Source organism: Epinephelus fuscoguttatus, linkage group LG1, assembly GCF_011397635.1.
Source record: "Epinephelus fuscoguttatus linkage group LG1, E.fuscoguttatus.final_Chr_v1".
NCBI classification, from domain to species: domain Eukaryota; kingdom Metazoa; phylum Chordata; class Actinopteri; order Perciformes; family Serranidae; genus Epinephelus; species Epinephelus fuscoguttatus.
Genome location: NC_064752.1, coordinates 36,333,830 through 36,351,287, shown reverse-complemented (window position 1 = coordinate 36,351,287; position 17,458 = coordinate 36,333,830). Strand labels below are relative to the sequence as shown.

General features: G+C 40.3%; 1 protein-coding gene across 1 annotated transcript in view; it reads right to left on the bottom strand.

Annotated features, from left to right (window-relative positions):
* Positions 1 to 17,458, bottom strand: part of camk1b (calcium/calmodulin-dependent protein kinase Ib) — a 48,004-nt gene that overhangs the window by 14,118 nt on the left and 16,428 nt on the right. Inside the window, exon 3 of the mRNA XM_049576407.1 lies at positions 718 to 849. Within this exon, the coding sequence (XP_049432364.1) occupies positions 718 to 849 (132 nt within the window). The remainder of the gene's footprint in view (positions 1 to 717; positions 850 to 17,458) is intronic.

Below are 17,458 nucleotides of genomic sequence, written 5' to 3'. Positions count from 1 at the left end.
TTTTGCAGAACATTATGATGTCACAGTGAAGCTGACCTTTGACCTTTTGGATATAAAATGTCATCACTTAATCATTTTATCCTATTGTGACATTTGTGTGAAATGTTGTCACAATTAGGGTATAAATTCTTGAGTTATAGCCAAAAACCTGTTTTGTGAGGTCACAGTGACCTTGACCTTTGACCACTGAAAGCTAAGCTAAAAATAGTCCAACTGGGCATTTGAAGAAGATCCCTCACAACGTTCTTGTGATATTGCGCTCACAAGACTCAGACAGGAGTTATTTTTCAGTAATTAGAGTGGACTGGCCCTTTCTTTCTTTCTTTCTTTATTGAATATATACATCTTAATATATGGATCCAACTCTTACAGTGATGATGTGACAAGGTCAATGCGATATTTACTACGTGCATCATATTACAACAGCACATATCATATACGAGACATATATGATATCAGGTAATGTGACACGGCGTACATGATGCAGTAATGGAGATACAGTGATGAAAAATTTACCATGTGGAACCTTGTGGCTAGTATTTCAGATGCAGGCTAATGCTGCACATTGCTAAACATTGAACGGTTTGTGGTTACAATACAGACTGGCCTAGAAATGCAGGTTTATTTTATGTACCATTATGCATCATGTTATGTTGATTAATGAAGAAATTCAGGGTCTATTATTGCTAATGTCTGAAATCACAGACGTCCACTTACTTGTGCAGGACTGCGATCTCATTCTCAATGCTGTTTTCTTTGCCCTCCAAAGCCTTCTTGGGAATGCACTTGATAGCCACCAGTTTCTGGGTCCTCTTCTCCTCGGCCAGGACCACCTCAGAGAAAGCTCCCCTGAAACACAAACACAAAGGTCAGTCTGTCAGACCTCAGTCCATTTGTCTTCATGTGTTTAGGCGGAGCTCTTGACATGCATCAGCAGCATCGTGGGGAAAAGAAAGGAAACTCCTGCTTTGATGTTTAATCGGCCAAACTTGTGCGATAACCCGGTGACTTACACCTAATAGCTGGTAGAAATTCTGGCGTGCTGATGCCAGATTGGGTTTATTTTTAACTTCAGCCTCCTCCTGGAGTCTTTAGTGTTGCTGCTGAGTCAAGTTTTGGAGAGGGGACAACTTGGTGGGATGATTTGGAAGCATCAATATCAAACACTGAGGTTCTGCTGACAAGTTTTGAGACTGACCCAAAACTGTTTTAAATTTAAAGTTTTACCCATCAGTCACTTGGATGGTCACTGTGTACATGATCAATCTGTGGAACACACTGTAGAGTATGGCCTCTTTCTCTCCTTCTGCCTGTCTTTCTTTCTGTCTTCCTTCCCTCCTTTCTTTTTTCGCTTTCTTTCCTCTTTTCATTTTTTCTTTCTTCCTTCCTTCCCACTTTCTTTCTTTACTTGTTTTATATTTTTTGTTCTCCCTTCCTTACTTCCTTTACTTTCTCTCTCTTTCTCTTTTCCCTTCTTCCTTCCCTATTTTCTTTTATTTTATTCTTTCTGTCTTTCTCTTCCCTGCTTTCTTTCTTTCTCCCCTACTTCCTTCCTTCGTTATTTTTTCTTTCTTCCCTCCTTAATTTTTCTTTATTTTTTTCCCTTCTTCTTTCCCTTTTTTTCTTTTCGTATTCCTGCCTGTCTTACTCTCTTTTTTCTTACCTCTCTCCCTTCACTCATTTATTTCTTTTTCAGTCTTTCTTCCCTCCTTCTGTCTCTCTCTCTCTCTTTCTTTCTTTTATTTTCCTTCTTTCTTTCTTTCTTTCTTTCTTTCTTTCTTTCTTTCAGCATGCTTTACTGATGGTAATTAATAATACTGCAATAGCATCACTTTGGTATGAAATATTTAATGGGTTGAAATATTTGGTGTGTGTGTGTGTGTGTGTTTAAACCAGTTTAGAAGTATATATGAATTCAGGAAGTTCCCCATAGCTCGGTTTAACAGTGGCCTATATACCATTAACATAGCAGAGCAGCTAACTCATTATTCAATTTCAGCACTTATCACTTATCAGGTATTTTATTGCTTATATCTAAACACCAGGTACTGTATGTTCCATATGTGTACAGATAACATTGCACAACAGTCTACTGCGAGGCTGTGACATGCTGAAGTATACACTGGTACTACATCAGCCCTGGCTCCTTCTACAATAACAAACTACTACATGTCATTTTTTTCTCCCTGCCGACTAAAATCAATAATGAAGAACAAGTAAAGCAACAGAACCCAAACTAGCATTTTTTTTTTTTTTTTAGCATTTTCCCACAACCCATTTAACTATAGAGGGAGACATTTCTTACAACCTCTGACGTTTTGGCCGAGATCCAGTGATTTTTTGACTCAGATCCAAAGCTGTGCAATAACTATGGGGAAACCCGATCGCACAATTATATGTTTCCACTGAACATTCAACCAGTACTATTAGTAGTACAACTGCTATGACATATATGGTATAGGAAGGAAAGGGAACTGATGAAACCTGATTTCTGATTGTCTCATGTTTTGTGTTTTTGTGTGACAAACATATTTCTCCAAGCAGATGATTTAATGGTTAATAAGTTCTACAGTGGGAATCATCTCTTTTATTACATATATGAAGCTCTTTGAGGATTAGGCAACATAGTGTCTACAGCAGTGATACTCATCTTACGGCCCAAGGGCAAGATAGGATGCCTGTTGGCCTGCCAACCATTTCTAATTCACCATTGAAATAATTTGATCACACAGAAATTTTTCTTTGTAAGTTAAATGTGAACAGGGTGCCAGGGTGCATGAAAAAGCATCAAAATAGAGCTTGTTGATAAGAAAAATTGCCAGAAAAGGCAGGGCAGGATCCCCCAAAAGCCCCAACAGAGGCTAAATATTTATATATTAACTAATTAATCATTAATTCCTGTCATTTGGCAACTCTATTTTTATTCCACACATTTTGGGTCATAGATGTTCCAAAGGTATACTGGGAAAACAGAATGAAGGAACACTCAGGTGTATATACAGCATACAAACAAGTGTATATACAGTATATACAGTCTATGCTATATATAGACGTTCCAGTAATTAGCCACATTGCAAAACATCTGTGTATCCTACAAACAGACCTTATGGTGTGTTCATGTCATATGGGATGGATCGCAGAGACGGGAGAGATCACACATATATCACGTTTCAGATTTGCAAGCGTTCTCTCACCAGACAACTCAAGACTGTTGTGTGATTGCAGAGTTGGCCACATCAAGGCCAAATCTTTTTGAGTGTATTAATTCAGTTAAACCTTGTGGTATGAATGTGCTGCACTATATGGATACATCTATAAAACAACTGAGGTCCTGTTACATCTCTGGCTGTCACAAAATGTACCTAACTGCAGGAGGTAAATAGTTTTTATCTCTGTTCAGCTGCTCAAACAATAGCCAGCGTGTCGCACACAAACACAGACCACTGAAACGGGTTACCTCATCTCAAGAGGCAATATTTCTGGATGATGGTGGCTGCATTTTCACAGGGAAGTTTGCAGATCATAACTTACCCACGCTTCCTCATGTTTTGCTACCAAGCAGTTATTCACGCCTCATCAACTCATGGTGAACAAATGCGTGTTTGTTTCGGAACAGGCTGTTATCTTATCAGTATACTAACAGTGCTGCAAATAAATGTCGGCAGTATCAGCATCTTCAAACCCTGTCTCCTAAATGCAGCAGGAAGGTTGAAGGGATGATAAAACTCATTCAGATTTCCTGCATCACTGTTGGTGAGGTTGACAACTGTTCACATTTGAACTGGTACTGATTCCTATACCTAAATTGGTACCAGTATCCAACAATACTTTTTTGTTAGTACTTAACTTTTTCTTAAATAACAAAAATTACATTTTTGAACAAGCTGCAGGGGTGACATATAGACTAAAAGCAATTCTGCTCCTCTGCTCTTTCCTAATCACACAGAGCTAAACTTCTGTCTCTGTCTGTCGGCTTGTGTCTGTGTCTGCTGGTCTGGCAGTGATACTATGATACTACTATAATAATATAGAAAGTAAAGAGATAGACCAGATGAAACTATAGCAGCAGATCGGTGCTGCAGTGATAGTTTCAGCTCACTAAGAAGCAGACAGACAATATTCAGAGTTACATGGCCAGCTTCCAGGCTTCAGGGTGCCTCGTAGCACTTCCGCCTCTAGTCTTTAACTGGCGTTTTCACCCAGATGTGCGCTCAGGTACCAACATTTGGCACTAATTGATTTAATACTGCCAACATAATTTGGTCAGTACCCTTAAAAGTACCGAGGTCAGTAGCCAATCCTACTGTTGAGAATCAAACATTGACCACCAGCGGCTGATGCAATTTGCAAACTGCTAAATCTAAAAACATCTCCTGAAGTTACGTTATTAGTCATTAAAACAAAACCGTGTGTGGGTGTGAGTGTGGGTGTCGGTATGGGCAAGGGTGTCAGCTGTCTTACAGTATCTCTTTGGCCACACATAGCCTGTAAGTGTGGGGAGAGGAACCACAATCATCCAGTCACTAGGTCTGTAGATACATTATCAGCTTACAAACAAGGAAGGACTGCATGCTTCCATGCCACTGTGACCAGAAAAGAAAGTGCATGACCCACAAACCACAACCACTCTGAGCAACATCCTCTTCAGAGTAAAGCAACAGTCCAGAAAAATCATGCTAACAAGTACACTGTCAAAATCACCGACAAAGTAGAAACTCTTCTTGGTCCAAACACCGGAGAGGACTTAAAGATTTTATTTTTCCCATAACTCAGTTTGACTGTGTGTTTGACTGCTTGGACACAAACTATATTTGTTCTCCAACTGTGTCACTCAGCTCTGAACTGGAAAATGGTCTCTTCTCCTCAGGCAGATCCTCTGGGTGCTTAATCAGGAAAATAAGTGTGTACTTCCTGAAAGTGCACCAAGCGCAGCGTGTACTTTCTGACCTGAAAATGTTTATCATGTTGCCGCTGTTATTACAAGAGTTTCCTGACCAAACAACTAAGGTGGGTTTGCTGATTCCATTTTTAAAGTGCTTACATCTATACTTGAATTTTGTACAGTTTTGCAGCATTAAATCACTGTAGGATTCTCAAAGTTTTCTGGTACTGCAGAACGGTGTATTTCATGCAGAAGCGCAGCCTTTTGAACAGCCAAGAAACACCAATATATGTAAGTTGCAAATGTCCTGTGATCCCTGCCGCATATCAAGGAATACCACAAAGGGTCTGAAACCCAAGACTGAGAAGATATCATAGGAAAGAATGTAAAAATAATTATGGATATGAAGCAAGGTGCACTAGTTAAACAAGCAGTATCACAGTGTATCGAACTCATTAAACATGTACATTTAATCTCTGGTTCCGAAACATACTTTGACCTACATACAACTTCTCTGGTGTTATTAACCTCAAAGGCTCAAAGCTAACAGAACACTGAAGCCATTTCCTGATCAAAGTAACAATTATCCTGGGATTGAGGCCTTGTGGTCACATCTCAACAAGAAAGTAAAACTGTCACAGAAAGGCCATTAGCTCTGGCAGGAATCCAGCTGTGTGGAGGAGGCTGTCAGTGCTGCAAATTCCTCTGTAGCATCTGGAGGATTTACTTGACATTCTCCATGCTCCCACCGAGGGGCTCTGGGGAAGTGTCAAACAGTGGTTCACACAAACATTGGGAAAATCTGAGAACACTAATGTGTCTTTTGACTATGGATAGTCCCATTGTCCAGCGGAACAATAGTTGTCTTGTGAAGTAATCACACACTGCATTATGTTTTCCCTTTTAAATTATTCCCCAAATTACGTGAAACAACAAACATAGTTCAGCTGGACTGCAGAGAAGCCTGTTTTTCAGAAACAACAGTCTTTCACCTCTGACTTCTTGTCATCAAATGGCACTGGGCACTGTTTACATGTAGTCCCAGAGAAGACTTCCTTCTTTCTGAATGTCAGTGAACTGCACAGTAACATTGTCATTGTAGTGGGCAATGATCTCTAACATGTCATTTAAAACAGGTGAATTCTGCATGTTGTGAACTATGCAGCACATTCCATGAAACAAGACCTTTTTGCACATGGTGATGTTTATTCTGGGCATGACAGCAATATTTATATTAAGCTACTGGCTGGCAGTGGTCTGCTCAGTTCTACTGCCAGTGCCACTTGCTTACAGTAACAACTCACTGTTGTGTCATCCAGGTGAAAAATGCTGAGATTAGAAAGATTTTCATTAGCACTGATGAAGAGAATGGAGATGAGCAGGCGGAGAATAAAATCATGCACAGTTTTTATGTTTGATAGAAACGCTTAGGTGTTGCAACAAGGACACTGATGAAAAGTTTACGTAGGGAAAAAATACTGGTTTTGCTGGTCTGGTCCGGTGTATGAGATTAAACTGGTTGGATTTTATGCAAACTGGCTGAACCAGAATTTGTCATTTTGATACGTTTTGGCAAATTAAAAAGTAGCCTAAATCTAAATCCAACTCATGTAACATTAGTAACAAATAACACGTTTTTTTGGCGTAACAAGAGGAGACATGGCAAAATTTGTTTTTCAAGAAAACTAAAACTGCCCCAATATCAAAATATAATTAGATCTGAAGCCGACAAAATAGTTGTCCCAGCTGGCTGCAAGCACCGTTTTGAGCTGAACTTTGGACGCCATGTTTCGATTTATTCCTGTCACTTGCTTTAAGCGTCGCAATGGATGAAGAACAGTCGATTCACAAAGTTGAAATGAGGAATTATCTACATGATACCTGCTTCTTTCACCACAAAACCTAAACAGGGGGGTAGCTGACTGGAGGAAGATAGCTGAAGAGCCAAAAGTTTCTGCTAACGTAAATGACCATGCTAATAACAAGCTAGGCTAATTGCTGTTGGCTACAATGTAAAGTTAAGGTCAAAATATAAAATGTGTGTTTTCTGCTTTAAGAAAAAAAAACAAGATAGCAAGAACTCACCCATCTTTTAACCAGTTCCAGTCTGACCTGTAGCACACAGCTGATATTCACATGGTCTGTTTACACAACGTAATGAAGTGCATATTTAATGTATTCAGTGTGGACACAGAGCTCTGATGTTATGCACTGCACAATAGTCAGATGCTAGTTTTCCGTGGGAACATGGTGTCACTATGCTCTGCTCAGGAGCGGCTGCTGAGTCAAGTGGGACACCTGGTAAAATTTGGTATACTGGTCCTATCCTGTGTTTGGCTTAATACCAAAGAATTTTGAAAATTTTCACAGTGGTCCAACACTAACGTCAAACACTGTACTGTCTCTCTATTTCATTACTTTCAAATGTACTAAAAAGCAGACAACTAGAATGTAATTTGAGTGCTGCATAGGCTATATCGCTGTTGACTGCTATAGTTTTGTGCTATCCTCAATCATATGCTGGCCCCCCAAAATGACATTCAGTCAACAAAACCTTCAGAATCTCTGATTTAAGATATAGTTTCAAAGTGCTCTATACTGTCATTTTAGCTGTTAAGTTTCTAAAAATATCTCCTGAGGGGAACTACCCCCACACCTGAGTGGAAGGTTGGGATTGCAGACGGTGCTGATCGAACAGGGTTCTCACACATTTTCACTGACATAATTTCAGAACTTTTTTTGCCACACTTCTTTTTCCCAGCATTTTTTTAAACATGTCAGATTCAAACTCTATTCAAACGTAATTTTAGCAAGCTGGTAAACACGAAGTGAGAGACGTAACATGGAGAGAAGATGAAAAGATGTACGTGATGGTAACCAAAACGGGGAACTGCCCATTGGTCCGACATCCCATTGTTCCGACCATATTAAACCCATTGTTCCAAAGTCCGTTCCGAAATCATCATGATGCCCTGTGGTTAAGGTCTGGTTAGGTTTAGGCAGAAAAACCACTTTGTTTGCGTTAGGATTAGTGTTAGGAAAAGATCATGGTGTGGGTTAAAATGAAAAAGAAAGTGGCAAACATAAGCTGTGAACCTGCTTCGCCGCAAGCCTTTCCCAGCTGACCCAGAGCTGGTCGCGGCGCACCATAAAGGTAGAAATATGCCCGCTGGGAGCCGTTCAGCACCGTGGACCGTCGGACTAACAGGATGTCAGACCAATGGGCTGTCGGACCAATGACATGGACCCACCAAAACATTGTCACACATCGATGCATATTAGAGCTATGTTATGTTGACATGTTCAGGAGATAAATTTGCTGTTAGGTTACATTACGTGGAAGGTTATGACAAAATTCCATGACTATTCCAAAACTTTCTATGATTTTCACTAATTCCATGACTTTTCCAGACCTGTGAAGTGTGATTCAATGACTTTTCCAGGTTTTCCATGACCATGGGAACCCTGCCAATGTTAAGCAGCTGATTATGACCCCATACATTTGGAAAGCAACAATATTTCTACTATAGGGACAGAATGGTAGAAGATGCCTGTGTCCAGCTGTGGGACAGACATCACACAAACCTTACTTGATGAGGGCAAAGAAATACAATCTAATGGAAAAAAAACCCAAAAAAAACCAACCCATACAAAAGTCAGTTTTTACCCTGCCACAATGCAGGCCCAAACAATATGGAGAGCATCTTTGTGATGAATATTTGATGGGTGTTGAGTACTGTGCTGAGTTTGCTGAGAGCCTAATCTAAGCAAAGGTTTTGGCTGGATTATAAGGTAAACAACTGTGTTTGCTGTTCCTGTTCCCAACAGGACATTCCTATCACCACCATGGGACCTGTGTCCAGGAAGAGGATACACACACACACACACACACACACACACACACACACACACACACACACATACACACACACACAGTTCCACTTCAAAGCTATTAGCTGTTAAACCTTCAATAAAGACACGCTTACTGCCACTATTCAAACAGTAGGGCGTGTTCTCAGGAGCTCACTGCGCAAATATGTTATACAATAGCTTAAATATAGGCAGGCAGCAACAAAATGTAAATGTCTGTAGCCCCAAACAGAATAAATATTTACATGACAATCAATAACATATATCCTAGTGATGGACACTGAGCTATTGTGCACAAATTCCGTATCCAAACACTTTGTATCCTGCACAAACAGTGGACAAGAGGCAGCCTTTTGGTTTTCACTGCTTAGTAAGTTCAAATATTAGCACAGTTCATTCACTCATCTCTTTATTACTCTTCTCTGTCTCCGAGTAAGCTGCCTGCTTAAAATACAGACTCGGCGTTGCTTAATTTCTGTCGCTACAAACAACCTTTTCATGTGTGTATCCCACGATGCCTCGCTTAGTGCATCAAAGGAATGAAAAAACAAAGAATTAGGATCTCACATGCCATCATGCATGCATTATGCTCACTCCCATGCACCAAACACACTGGCACATTACATCAGTACAAACATGCTGTAGCAGACCAGTATAAAAGGCCGTGGCTACATCTACACAGATAAAACCAGTCCAGCTCTGATGATTTACAATGACGACAACCAGTACGGTCAACATATTGTTAACTATTACTGACACATTTTTACATGCAATCACCACAATACAAACACAATCTGCATTGTCTCATTGCAGATCCAAGCCAGACCTGCTCTGTATGTCATTACTGCCATGACAGCTGTAGCTTGTTCTTGGATTTAACAGGAGCTTGTTCTGTTTTCTTTTTATGACAACACTTTTGGTCCTTTGTTACCATCTGGTGTGTTACATTGGTGTCTGTGCCAATGCAGACATGTGCAGTACACATGTCGTTTGGAAGTAAACTCAATATCAATGTTGATTTTCATTATGAATAAAACAGGGAAGCTTTCCTCCTATGCTGTGGCATTTAGAGAATACAGAGCTTCCCTGATGATCTGTCATGTATTTTTTTTCCCTGTGAATCCCACATTTCTCAAACTCCAACCAACTGTGCCATCTGTCCTGCTGAGAAGTTGGTCAAGAAGGTATGTAAGCAGATGACAAAATGGTAACTGTGGAAAGGTCAGAGAGACATAGGGGAGGACCATCTGGTCCAATCAGAGCTGAAAGATACCCAACTGTGATATTGGCCCTGATACATAAAAAGACCATCTTTGCTCTGTGGGTCCTCCAAACACAAAGATCTGCAAACCACAGACGCTCTCCTTATCTGAGAATTAACACAGTGCTTAACAATGTCATGTAAGCTAGCAATATGAGCTAGATTTAATGCTCAACTGCAACATACAGCCATTTAAATTCGAGATATATTTCCCAAAAATATTGAGGGGAGATAAATTGTTTTATACCAACAGTGGATTAAATAACTCATCCTAAACCCACAGAGAATAATCACCCGACTCAGCAGTTAACATGAGCTCCACGGAGTGTTTCAGCACATCAACTTTATGTGATGATAATATGTCAATGTTGTGTTTGTAGCTTAATATACTGCCCCCAAGTGGCTGAAAAAAAGCAGTTAATGAAGGTTTAAATCAAAAATATATTTGAAAAACTTTACAGCAATGTCTCTGTCCAGAAATCACAACCCAGTTACTTTACAGTTTCATGTAGGAGTTTTTTCCTAACTACACCTGCTAACCTTATCACTGCTCAGATGGAAGGTTGAATCTACTGCTAGCTCACCTAACACCACTGAGCTTGCTAACGTTACAGCTCAGCCAAGGAGGAAGCCATTAATGTTCACTCCATACTGCCAGGAGCACAAGCCTCTCGTCCATGAGTAGATGATTCCTTCTGTGTGGTGATATGATTGGGGGGTGTAGCTTGGCAGAAAGAAAATAGGTACAACATGAAACTGCTCACAACAAGATCTGTGAATTATCTTGTGTAACCAGGCCATTATTTCTGGAAAGAGACATTGCTGTTGAATTTTTCAAATGTATTTTTTTTTGTCTCTTTGAGCACCAGAAGTCGAGTGCCATCTAGTTCCATTATACTGGAGAGAAGGCAGACATCTCTTTAGTCAATATCTCCAACACTTGGCAACTCACACCAAAACAAACTAGACAAATAAACAGCACTACAGGTAAGAGGGAAAATATGTATCTTTGATTTTGAGGTGAAATGTCCCTTTAAAGTAATGTAACCAAACAGTTATCTACTGAGTCACTTTAATCATTTATTATTTAATGTAATACTTATTATATATCCTGTGGTTTGGGGTGTATGTTTTAATTTCTTTTTATTTGTTTGGACAAATATGGCACTCAACTGTACCTGGTGGGCCATAAATTGTCAATCCTGTGTTTTACTCTGAATTAAGTCACAGATGTGTGATAAGAAATATTCCTATGCTTTGATTGTGTATTGAACTAAAAATGTGTCAGGATGATTATCCAAAAATCGCAGTTGTAATAAAAAAGGGATATATTTAGTCTACTTTGAACTGATAACAAATATAATCTGCTGGTATCATCATGTTTTGCTCACTCTCATCTTAATAATCCCTTAATATGAGTGTTGCCATGGCGCTGGTATGTTTGACTCACTGCCAGTAACTGTGTCTTTTGGCCTCGGTGCACTCCACACTATGACTCACCAAGAGGAAATGTCATGACCATATTAAGAAATATAAAAATATACTGAGTAAACAACTGAGTAAATTTAGCTTTACATAGCAATGTTTTGACTTTGTTAATAGCCGGTGTGTGATGTACATCAGGTGGCTGGATCTTACACATTGCAAAATTACATTCGAAGTGCCCCAATCGCTCATGATGGGTCACAGTATGTGTGGTTAACTGTTTTATTAGGAACTGTTTTTTAAGGAGAAAGACACTCATACACAGATTCTTAGGCAAGTTTTGCTGATTGTTTTTAGTTCTATGGTCTGTGCATTTATTAGTTCAGTCTCAAACCTCTCAACAACACAGCTTCCAGCAGCAGTAAGTCACTTTTTCCAGCAAAAAATAGCTCCCATAAACCCACTGTAAACTATCTGCCTCACACCAAAGACAGGCCAATTTAGCAAGTAGCTGCTAAAGAATGTCAAACATCTAGCGAGCTAAACACAAATAATTTGCTCAGGAGGCTAAAGTGGAGCTAAAAGCAGAGCAAATGTCGACTTAAAATATGTCAGGTGGCCAGAAACATGCCTCAAATGGAAGGATTAAGTTGCTCTTTAAGTTTACTGACACATTAGTCGATTAGTGGCCTAAACTCAATTAATGCAAATTCAAGTGCTTTATTCTCCATGTAAGAGCAGAACAGATCCAAGTTTCCACTGTTTCGAGTCCATTTACTGGAAGGAATTGCTTTGAAACACACATGAAAAAACAATATCCCTATCCAAATCGTATAGTGGATTGTAATTAAGCTGCAAAGCAAAGAACTTCCTCCCTGAGGATTTCTGGACTAGAGATAAAACGCAGGGAAAAGTCTTCTGAAGCCAGTCTGCTGATATGTGGACAGCTCGTAATGTGGGGAATATGGGCAATAAGGGATTATAACAATTGTGAAAGACTGTGGGAAGATGTACATGACAAGCCTGCAAGTGTACTTAAAATTGTTAGGGGGGATATAATGCTGTGAGCAGATGGAGATGCATAAGTGGGCCAGACAGTGGGCATATATGTGTGTGTGGTGTGTGTGTGTGTGTGTGTGTGTGTGTGTGTGTGTGTGTGTGTGTGTGTGTGTGTATTCCAGGAACTGCAGGCTATGCCATGCTGAGCTGTGCTGTGCTGAGACGCAGGCTTCTGTTCGAATTAGGTCAGGGCAGGGCTGAAGGGCTGAGGGTGCTATAAGCAGGGATGGATTTTCAGGATCAGGTTGGAAATTATTCCAAGTTGTCATTTTTTAAAAGAAAGGTTAAACTGTCGTTGCTCTGAAAGCTGGGGTGTCTGAGTGAATATGGCTTAGTCTCTTAGCTGACTTGTTTTTAGCCTATCTGTAATGTATCTTACTATGCATAACAACTTTGCCTACAGGTGACTATCTGCACACTTTTTGAACACACACAATGTGTGAGCACTGAAACAGTAAAGATGCAGAGAGAGATGAGAAGACAGGTGACAAGAAAGAGGCGCAGCAGCGTGCCAAAAGCCTTACTCATAACTCCGTATGGTCTTATCAGTGGCTGAGACAGAATTACAAGGGCGGACATGGTAACGTGTTGTCCTGCATGTGCTTTGAGGTCCAGTACAGGAGCCGGGCACTGTGTGTGCCTCATCCCCTTTAATGAAGGAAGGTCTTAGCTTGATCTCATTCTACAGCTTAGACACAATCAAACCGTATCACAAAAGAAAAGCTAAGCAAGGAAAAGTAATTCTTTTCTGGAAAAGTGCTGTGAGACATGCTTTTAGAGAAACAAAGGCATGATCAACGGACGATAAAGGCGAGTACAAATTGTAACAAAAGATATCACAGGAGCGCAATGGAATAAATATGAAATATATATAATATAAATTATGGGGAGAGAGGAGACTTACGATAGAGACAGAAAAAGAGAGGCACAGAGGGAGACAGAGATGAAAAATAGATGAAGTGGGACAGCTCTCATGCTGCGAGACTCATCTGCTCTATAAAGGTGGCTGTTTCCTTTTGTCGGAACCACTTTGTTAATCATCATTTCGAATTCATTTGATTCTGACTCAGCACACAAACACTGAATAATGAAGAAGCAACAAAAATAGTACACAGAAAGTCGGTCTGGGCTAAAATTCCCTCAAACCCCATTTCTGAGCTCTCGCTGTCTCTACACCTCAAATAAATGTTTCAATTGCATGTTGATATTAAAAGTATGGTGACAGTTGGTTACATGCTGCTTTGCCTGCTCACTATCTGGAAATCAGAAAGATAGACATCACAGCAATGAAGCAAATTCAGTTTAACAAAAGGGATGCAACGTAAAAGTCTGGTACATCTTATTGATATCAGGCAATAGCTGCAATACAGTAATACTGTTATTAGGATATGGCTACGAATCATCTAAAAAATGTGCCAATACTAGTACACTTGAGGTGATACCAACAAAGTTCTTCATCTGATACCTTTTTTCTACCTTATTCAGTCCCCAACATCTGAATGAATTCATTCATCTGTGTAAAATGCCACCATACGCCAGGTGTGGAGAACAGCCATACTTTAGTATAGCAAGAATGTTTTAATGGCATCTTCACTGAACTGCCAACTCTGTCAAACACAATGTGCTTCACTTCACCACACCATAGACTGTGTGGGTTGTAGCTGCTACAGTTGTGGGCCAATCACAAGCTGCATTAAATCAAAGAACACTTGCGGTGATTGGCTGTGAGCAAAACTATTCAAATAGTCACCTTTTTCTAAATCTGGGTGCAAATGTAAATAAATGCTGAGGGGTTTTTTTGGTGAATACCTTAAAGGCATCGATTACTGATACTGAGCCCTGTATTTGTATATGGATTTATTCAAAACGATGCACCTCACAGTGTACATTTTGCTTTGTGGACGACCTTAACTTTCTCAGAGATAAAATATACAAAATAGAATAACAATAATTAAATGAATAAATAAAACAAAAACAACATCTATGCTCAAATAAACTTCCATAGCCCAAGACTGCCACCTCACCTTTTCGGCTATATTCCCAAATCCTGCCACTGTATCTCTTTACCACCCCACAAACCTCCCACCATGTTCCCCATCCTCCCAAAAAAAAAGAAAGAAGGGGATTCAGCTGTTTCTGTTTAAATGTGACTTAGTTCTGGATGGACAAGGTTCACACTGTATAACCTTGAGCACATTCGTATTAAGCACATTTTCAAACAAAAAGGAAATGTTCTTGCATACAAAAATTTACAAGTTTGTCTTTTGCCTCTGGAAATGCACCCTTGTCCAACAGCTCTCCCCTCTCTGTCCCCTCCCTTCAGACGAGCACACTCTTCATACATTAACTCAGTATTTCCCATACATTGCTTCATTTATTTCTCTTAATGACCTGTGTCCACATGGCATTTCTCTTAAGCAGAAAGGCAGTTGCAGGGCGCTGGTGAATGCTTCATCCCTGTCCCGAAAGCACTCCCAGTGCTTTTTTTTTTTGCCATGTGTGAGTTTTGTTTCTATAAAAACAATATCTTGAAACAAAAGTTACCTAGGTAGCTAACGCTGAGGGTTGACTACCCAGTTGACAACAAGCTTACAACGGCACAGTGATAAAAGCACAACACTCACCAACAACATCTAGTGTCAGCCACCCGATTTGCTAACACAAATGGGATTTTCTGCCTGTCTTAGCCTAGCTAAAGGAGCAGTCGTGACATCCCCAGCACCTTTCTGAAAAGTTCAGACTTTCAACTCAAAGTGCTCGGAGCGGCTGCACAAAAAGCTGGAGCACAATGAAAAAAGCGCTGGGTGTGGCACTTTTTCTCTTGGTGGCGGCATGTGCTCATTCCTCATTCGGAACAACTGAAAAAAGACGCTGACGTTTTGACTCTATATTGCTTTATAGTGTAGTCAGTTGTTGCCAATGCTGGTATAGCAATTTTTATCTAAAAGATTATCTGCCATTAAATCAGGCTTACATTATCTGAAGGGACACGCACATCTGCATGTGTGGACCAGCCAATAGGAATGCGTTCTCTCTGAAATGACCAGAGATTGGCCAAAGTCTCCCGTTACAGGCTACATTTTCTAAAGCCAAGTGGAGGTGCAGAAGTCCTGTTTTCTCTCAGACCACCTGAATTACAATGTGCTCAAAGAGGACTTTAGCCCCATGATGCCAAAATAAAACTGCCTACCCAAGCTTTAATGCGCTCTACTTTTGAGTTGAAGGCACCCTAACTTGTACTCAACTTCTGCAGTGCACACACAGGAATTAATAAAGTACATGACGTAATATGAGAACATTCAGATTCAGTGGTTCCCAACCCTATCAAATGATGGCTTTTTTTCCTTCAAATATTTAAGTTACAGTATGTGACTCATTGCATATGCTATTGTGTCTTGCACCTCAGTTTATTAATGGTACCATCTATCACCTGGCTGTAGAGCATTTCATGAATCCCAAGCACGTAAGCTTCATAGACATACAGTCTCAGACACCTCTCTGTACTAAGGAAATATTCTGAGTGTTCCAACATAGTCAGGTCTAAAATGAGAGTAAGCCTTTGTCAGTTACATACAGAGTCTGCATTGTTTTTTTATCTCATAATATAATTCAAGTGCATTTGACATTATGGCAGAGCCAAAGCCTCAGCTCTTGTCACACAATTTATAGTCTTTCACAAATGTCTCTGTAAGCACCAGTGCACGCACAAACACACACACACCCCAATGAGCGTCGAGTTATTGAACCCTTCCACTCAGAAGCAGAGAGCCCTCAGCCTGAGTGGCAAATCAACGTTAAAACCCGTGTAATGTAGCCGAGAGGCACGAATGTGAGGGCACAAGTGGAGCAAAAGGTTCCTCTCTTGACTAACAGATTGTGTCCCAGCCCTGAAAACAATCTGTGTGGATTCTGGGCACGAGATTTGAAACATTTAAAGTAACAAAAAGAAAACACCTAGTCTAATATGTCTTGAGCATACTTGTCTAATGAAAATATACAGTGCTAAAACCATGGGTATTTCATGTTTGTAGTCTTTTATCCACTGAATGTGGATAAAGAGGCAACGAGAGATAGGTTCACTCAGAAGTTGTGATGCACATAAAATGCCCAGGAAAGGTTTAAATGAGAGATCCACAGCCGTGTCAAATCAAAAATAACAGCCCGTGGGCGAGAGGGCTCCTCACTGTAAAAAGAGAAGATGTGCTATGAATGGATGCTACTTGTTCATTCAGAGGGAGAGAGACGGGAACACTGGGGGCAAAGGTCATAAGAAGAAAACACAAGGGAGGAAAGACATAAAGAACAACTATGAACCATCAATTAGAAACACATACGCTCCAGGACACAAACAACAGTGCGGAAAAAACAAACACACAACTATGACCAGAACAAAGTGTTGTCTCTCTCTCGTCCGCACATCCACACACATTACTCTTCCCCAATCAATTCTGGCCAATAAGCTGATCATACGTGCGGCAGCGAGGGCAGGGGCTACTGGGTCGCTGTTCGACACGAGTGACAGAAGCAGGCGGGGGTTAGTCCATCAGCACTAATGATTTTAGTTGTTTACACCACGCTCCTCTGCCCTCCACTTCCTCCCATGCCCTATCTCTCCATCCCCTCCGTGATTTGCAATGTATTCTGGGCTGAAAATGCTGAGAATTTCCCCTCACTGCTCTCGGCACTTATTCAAATGTCAGAGAAGGCAACATGGCCCATTTGTGCAGTTTGTCATTAGGAGAGAAAAACCCTCAAAGCCAGAAGCTGAGTGTGGGAACATTGGGGGGGGGACGACACACGAAGCTGCTGTTTTGAATTTAAGAGCCTTCATGATTGTCTATCTACAGTATTTTATATCAATATTACAAGACATACAGATTCAAAATAATACTGATTAATAATGACTACATCCGCCAAAGACCTGTGAGCTGGTAGAGAGTTGTTTGAGATGGAAACTGAAG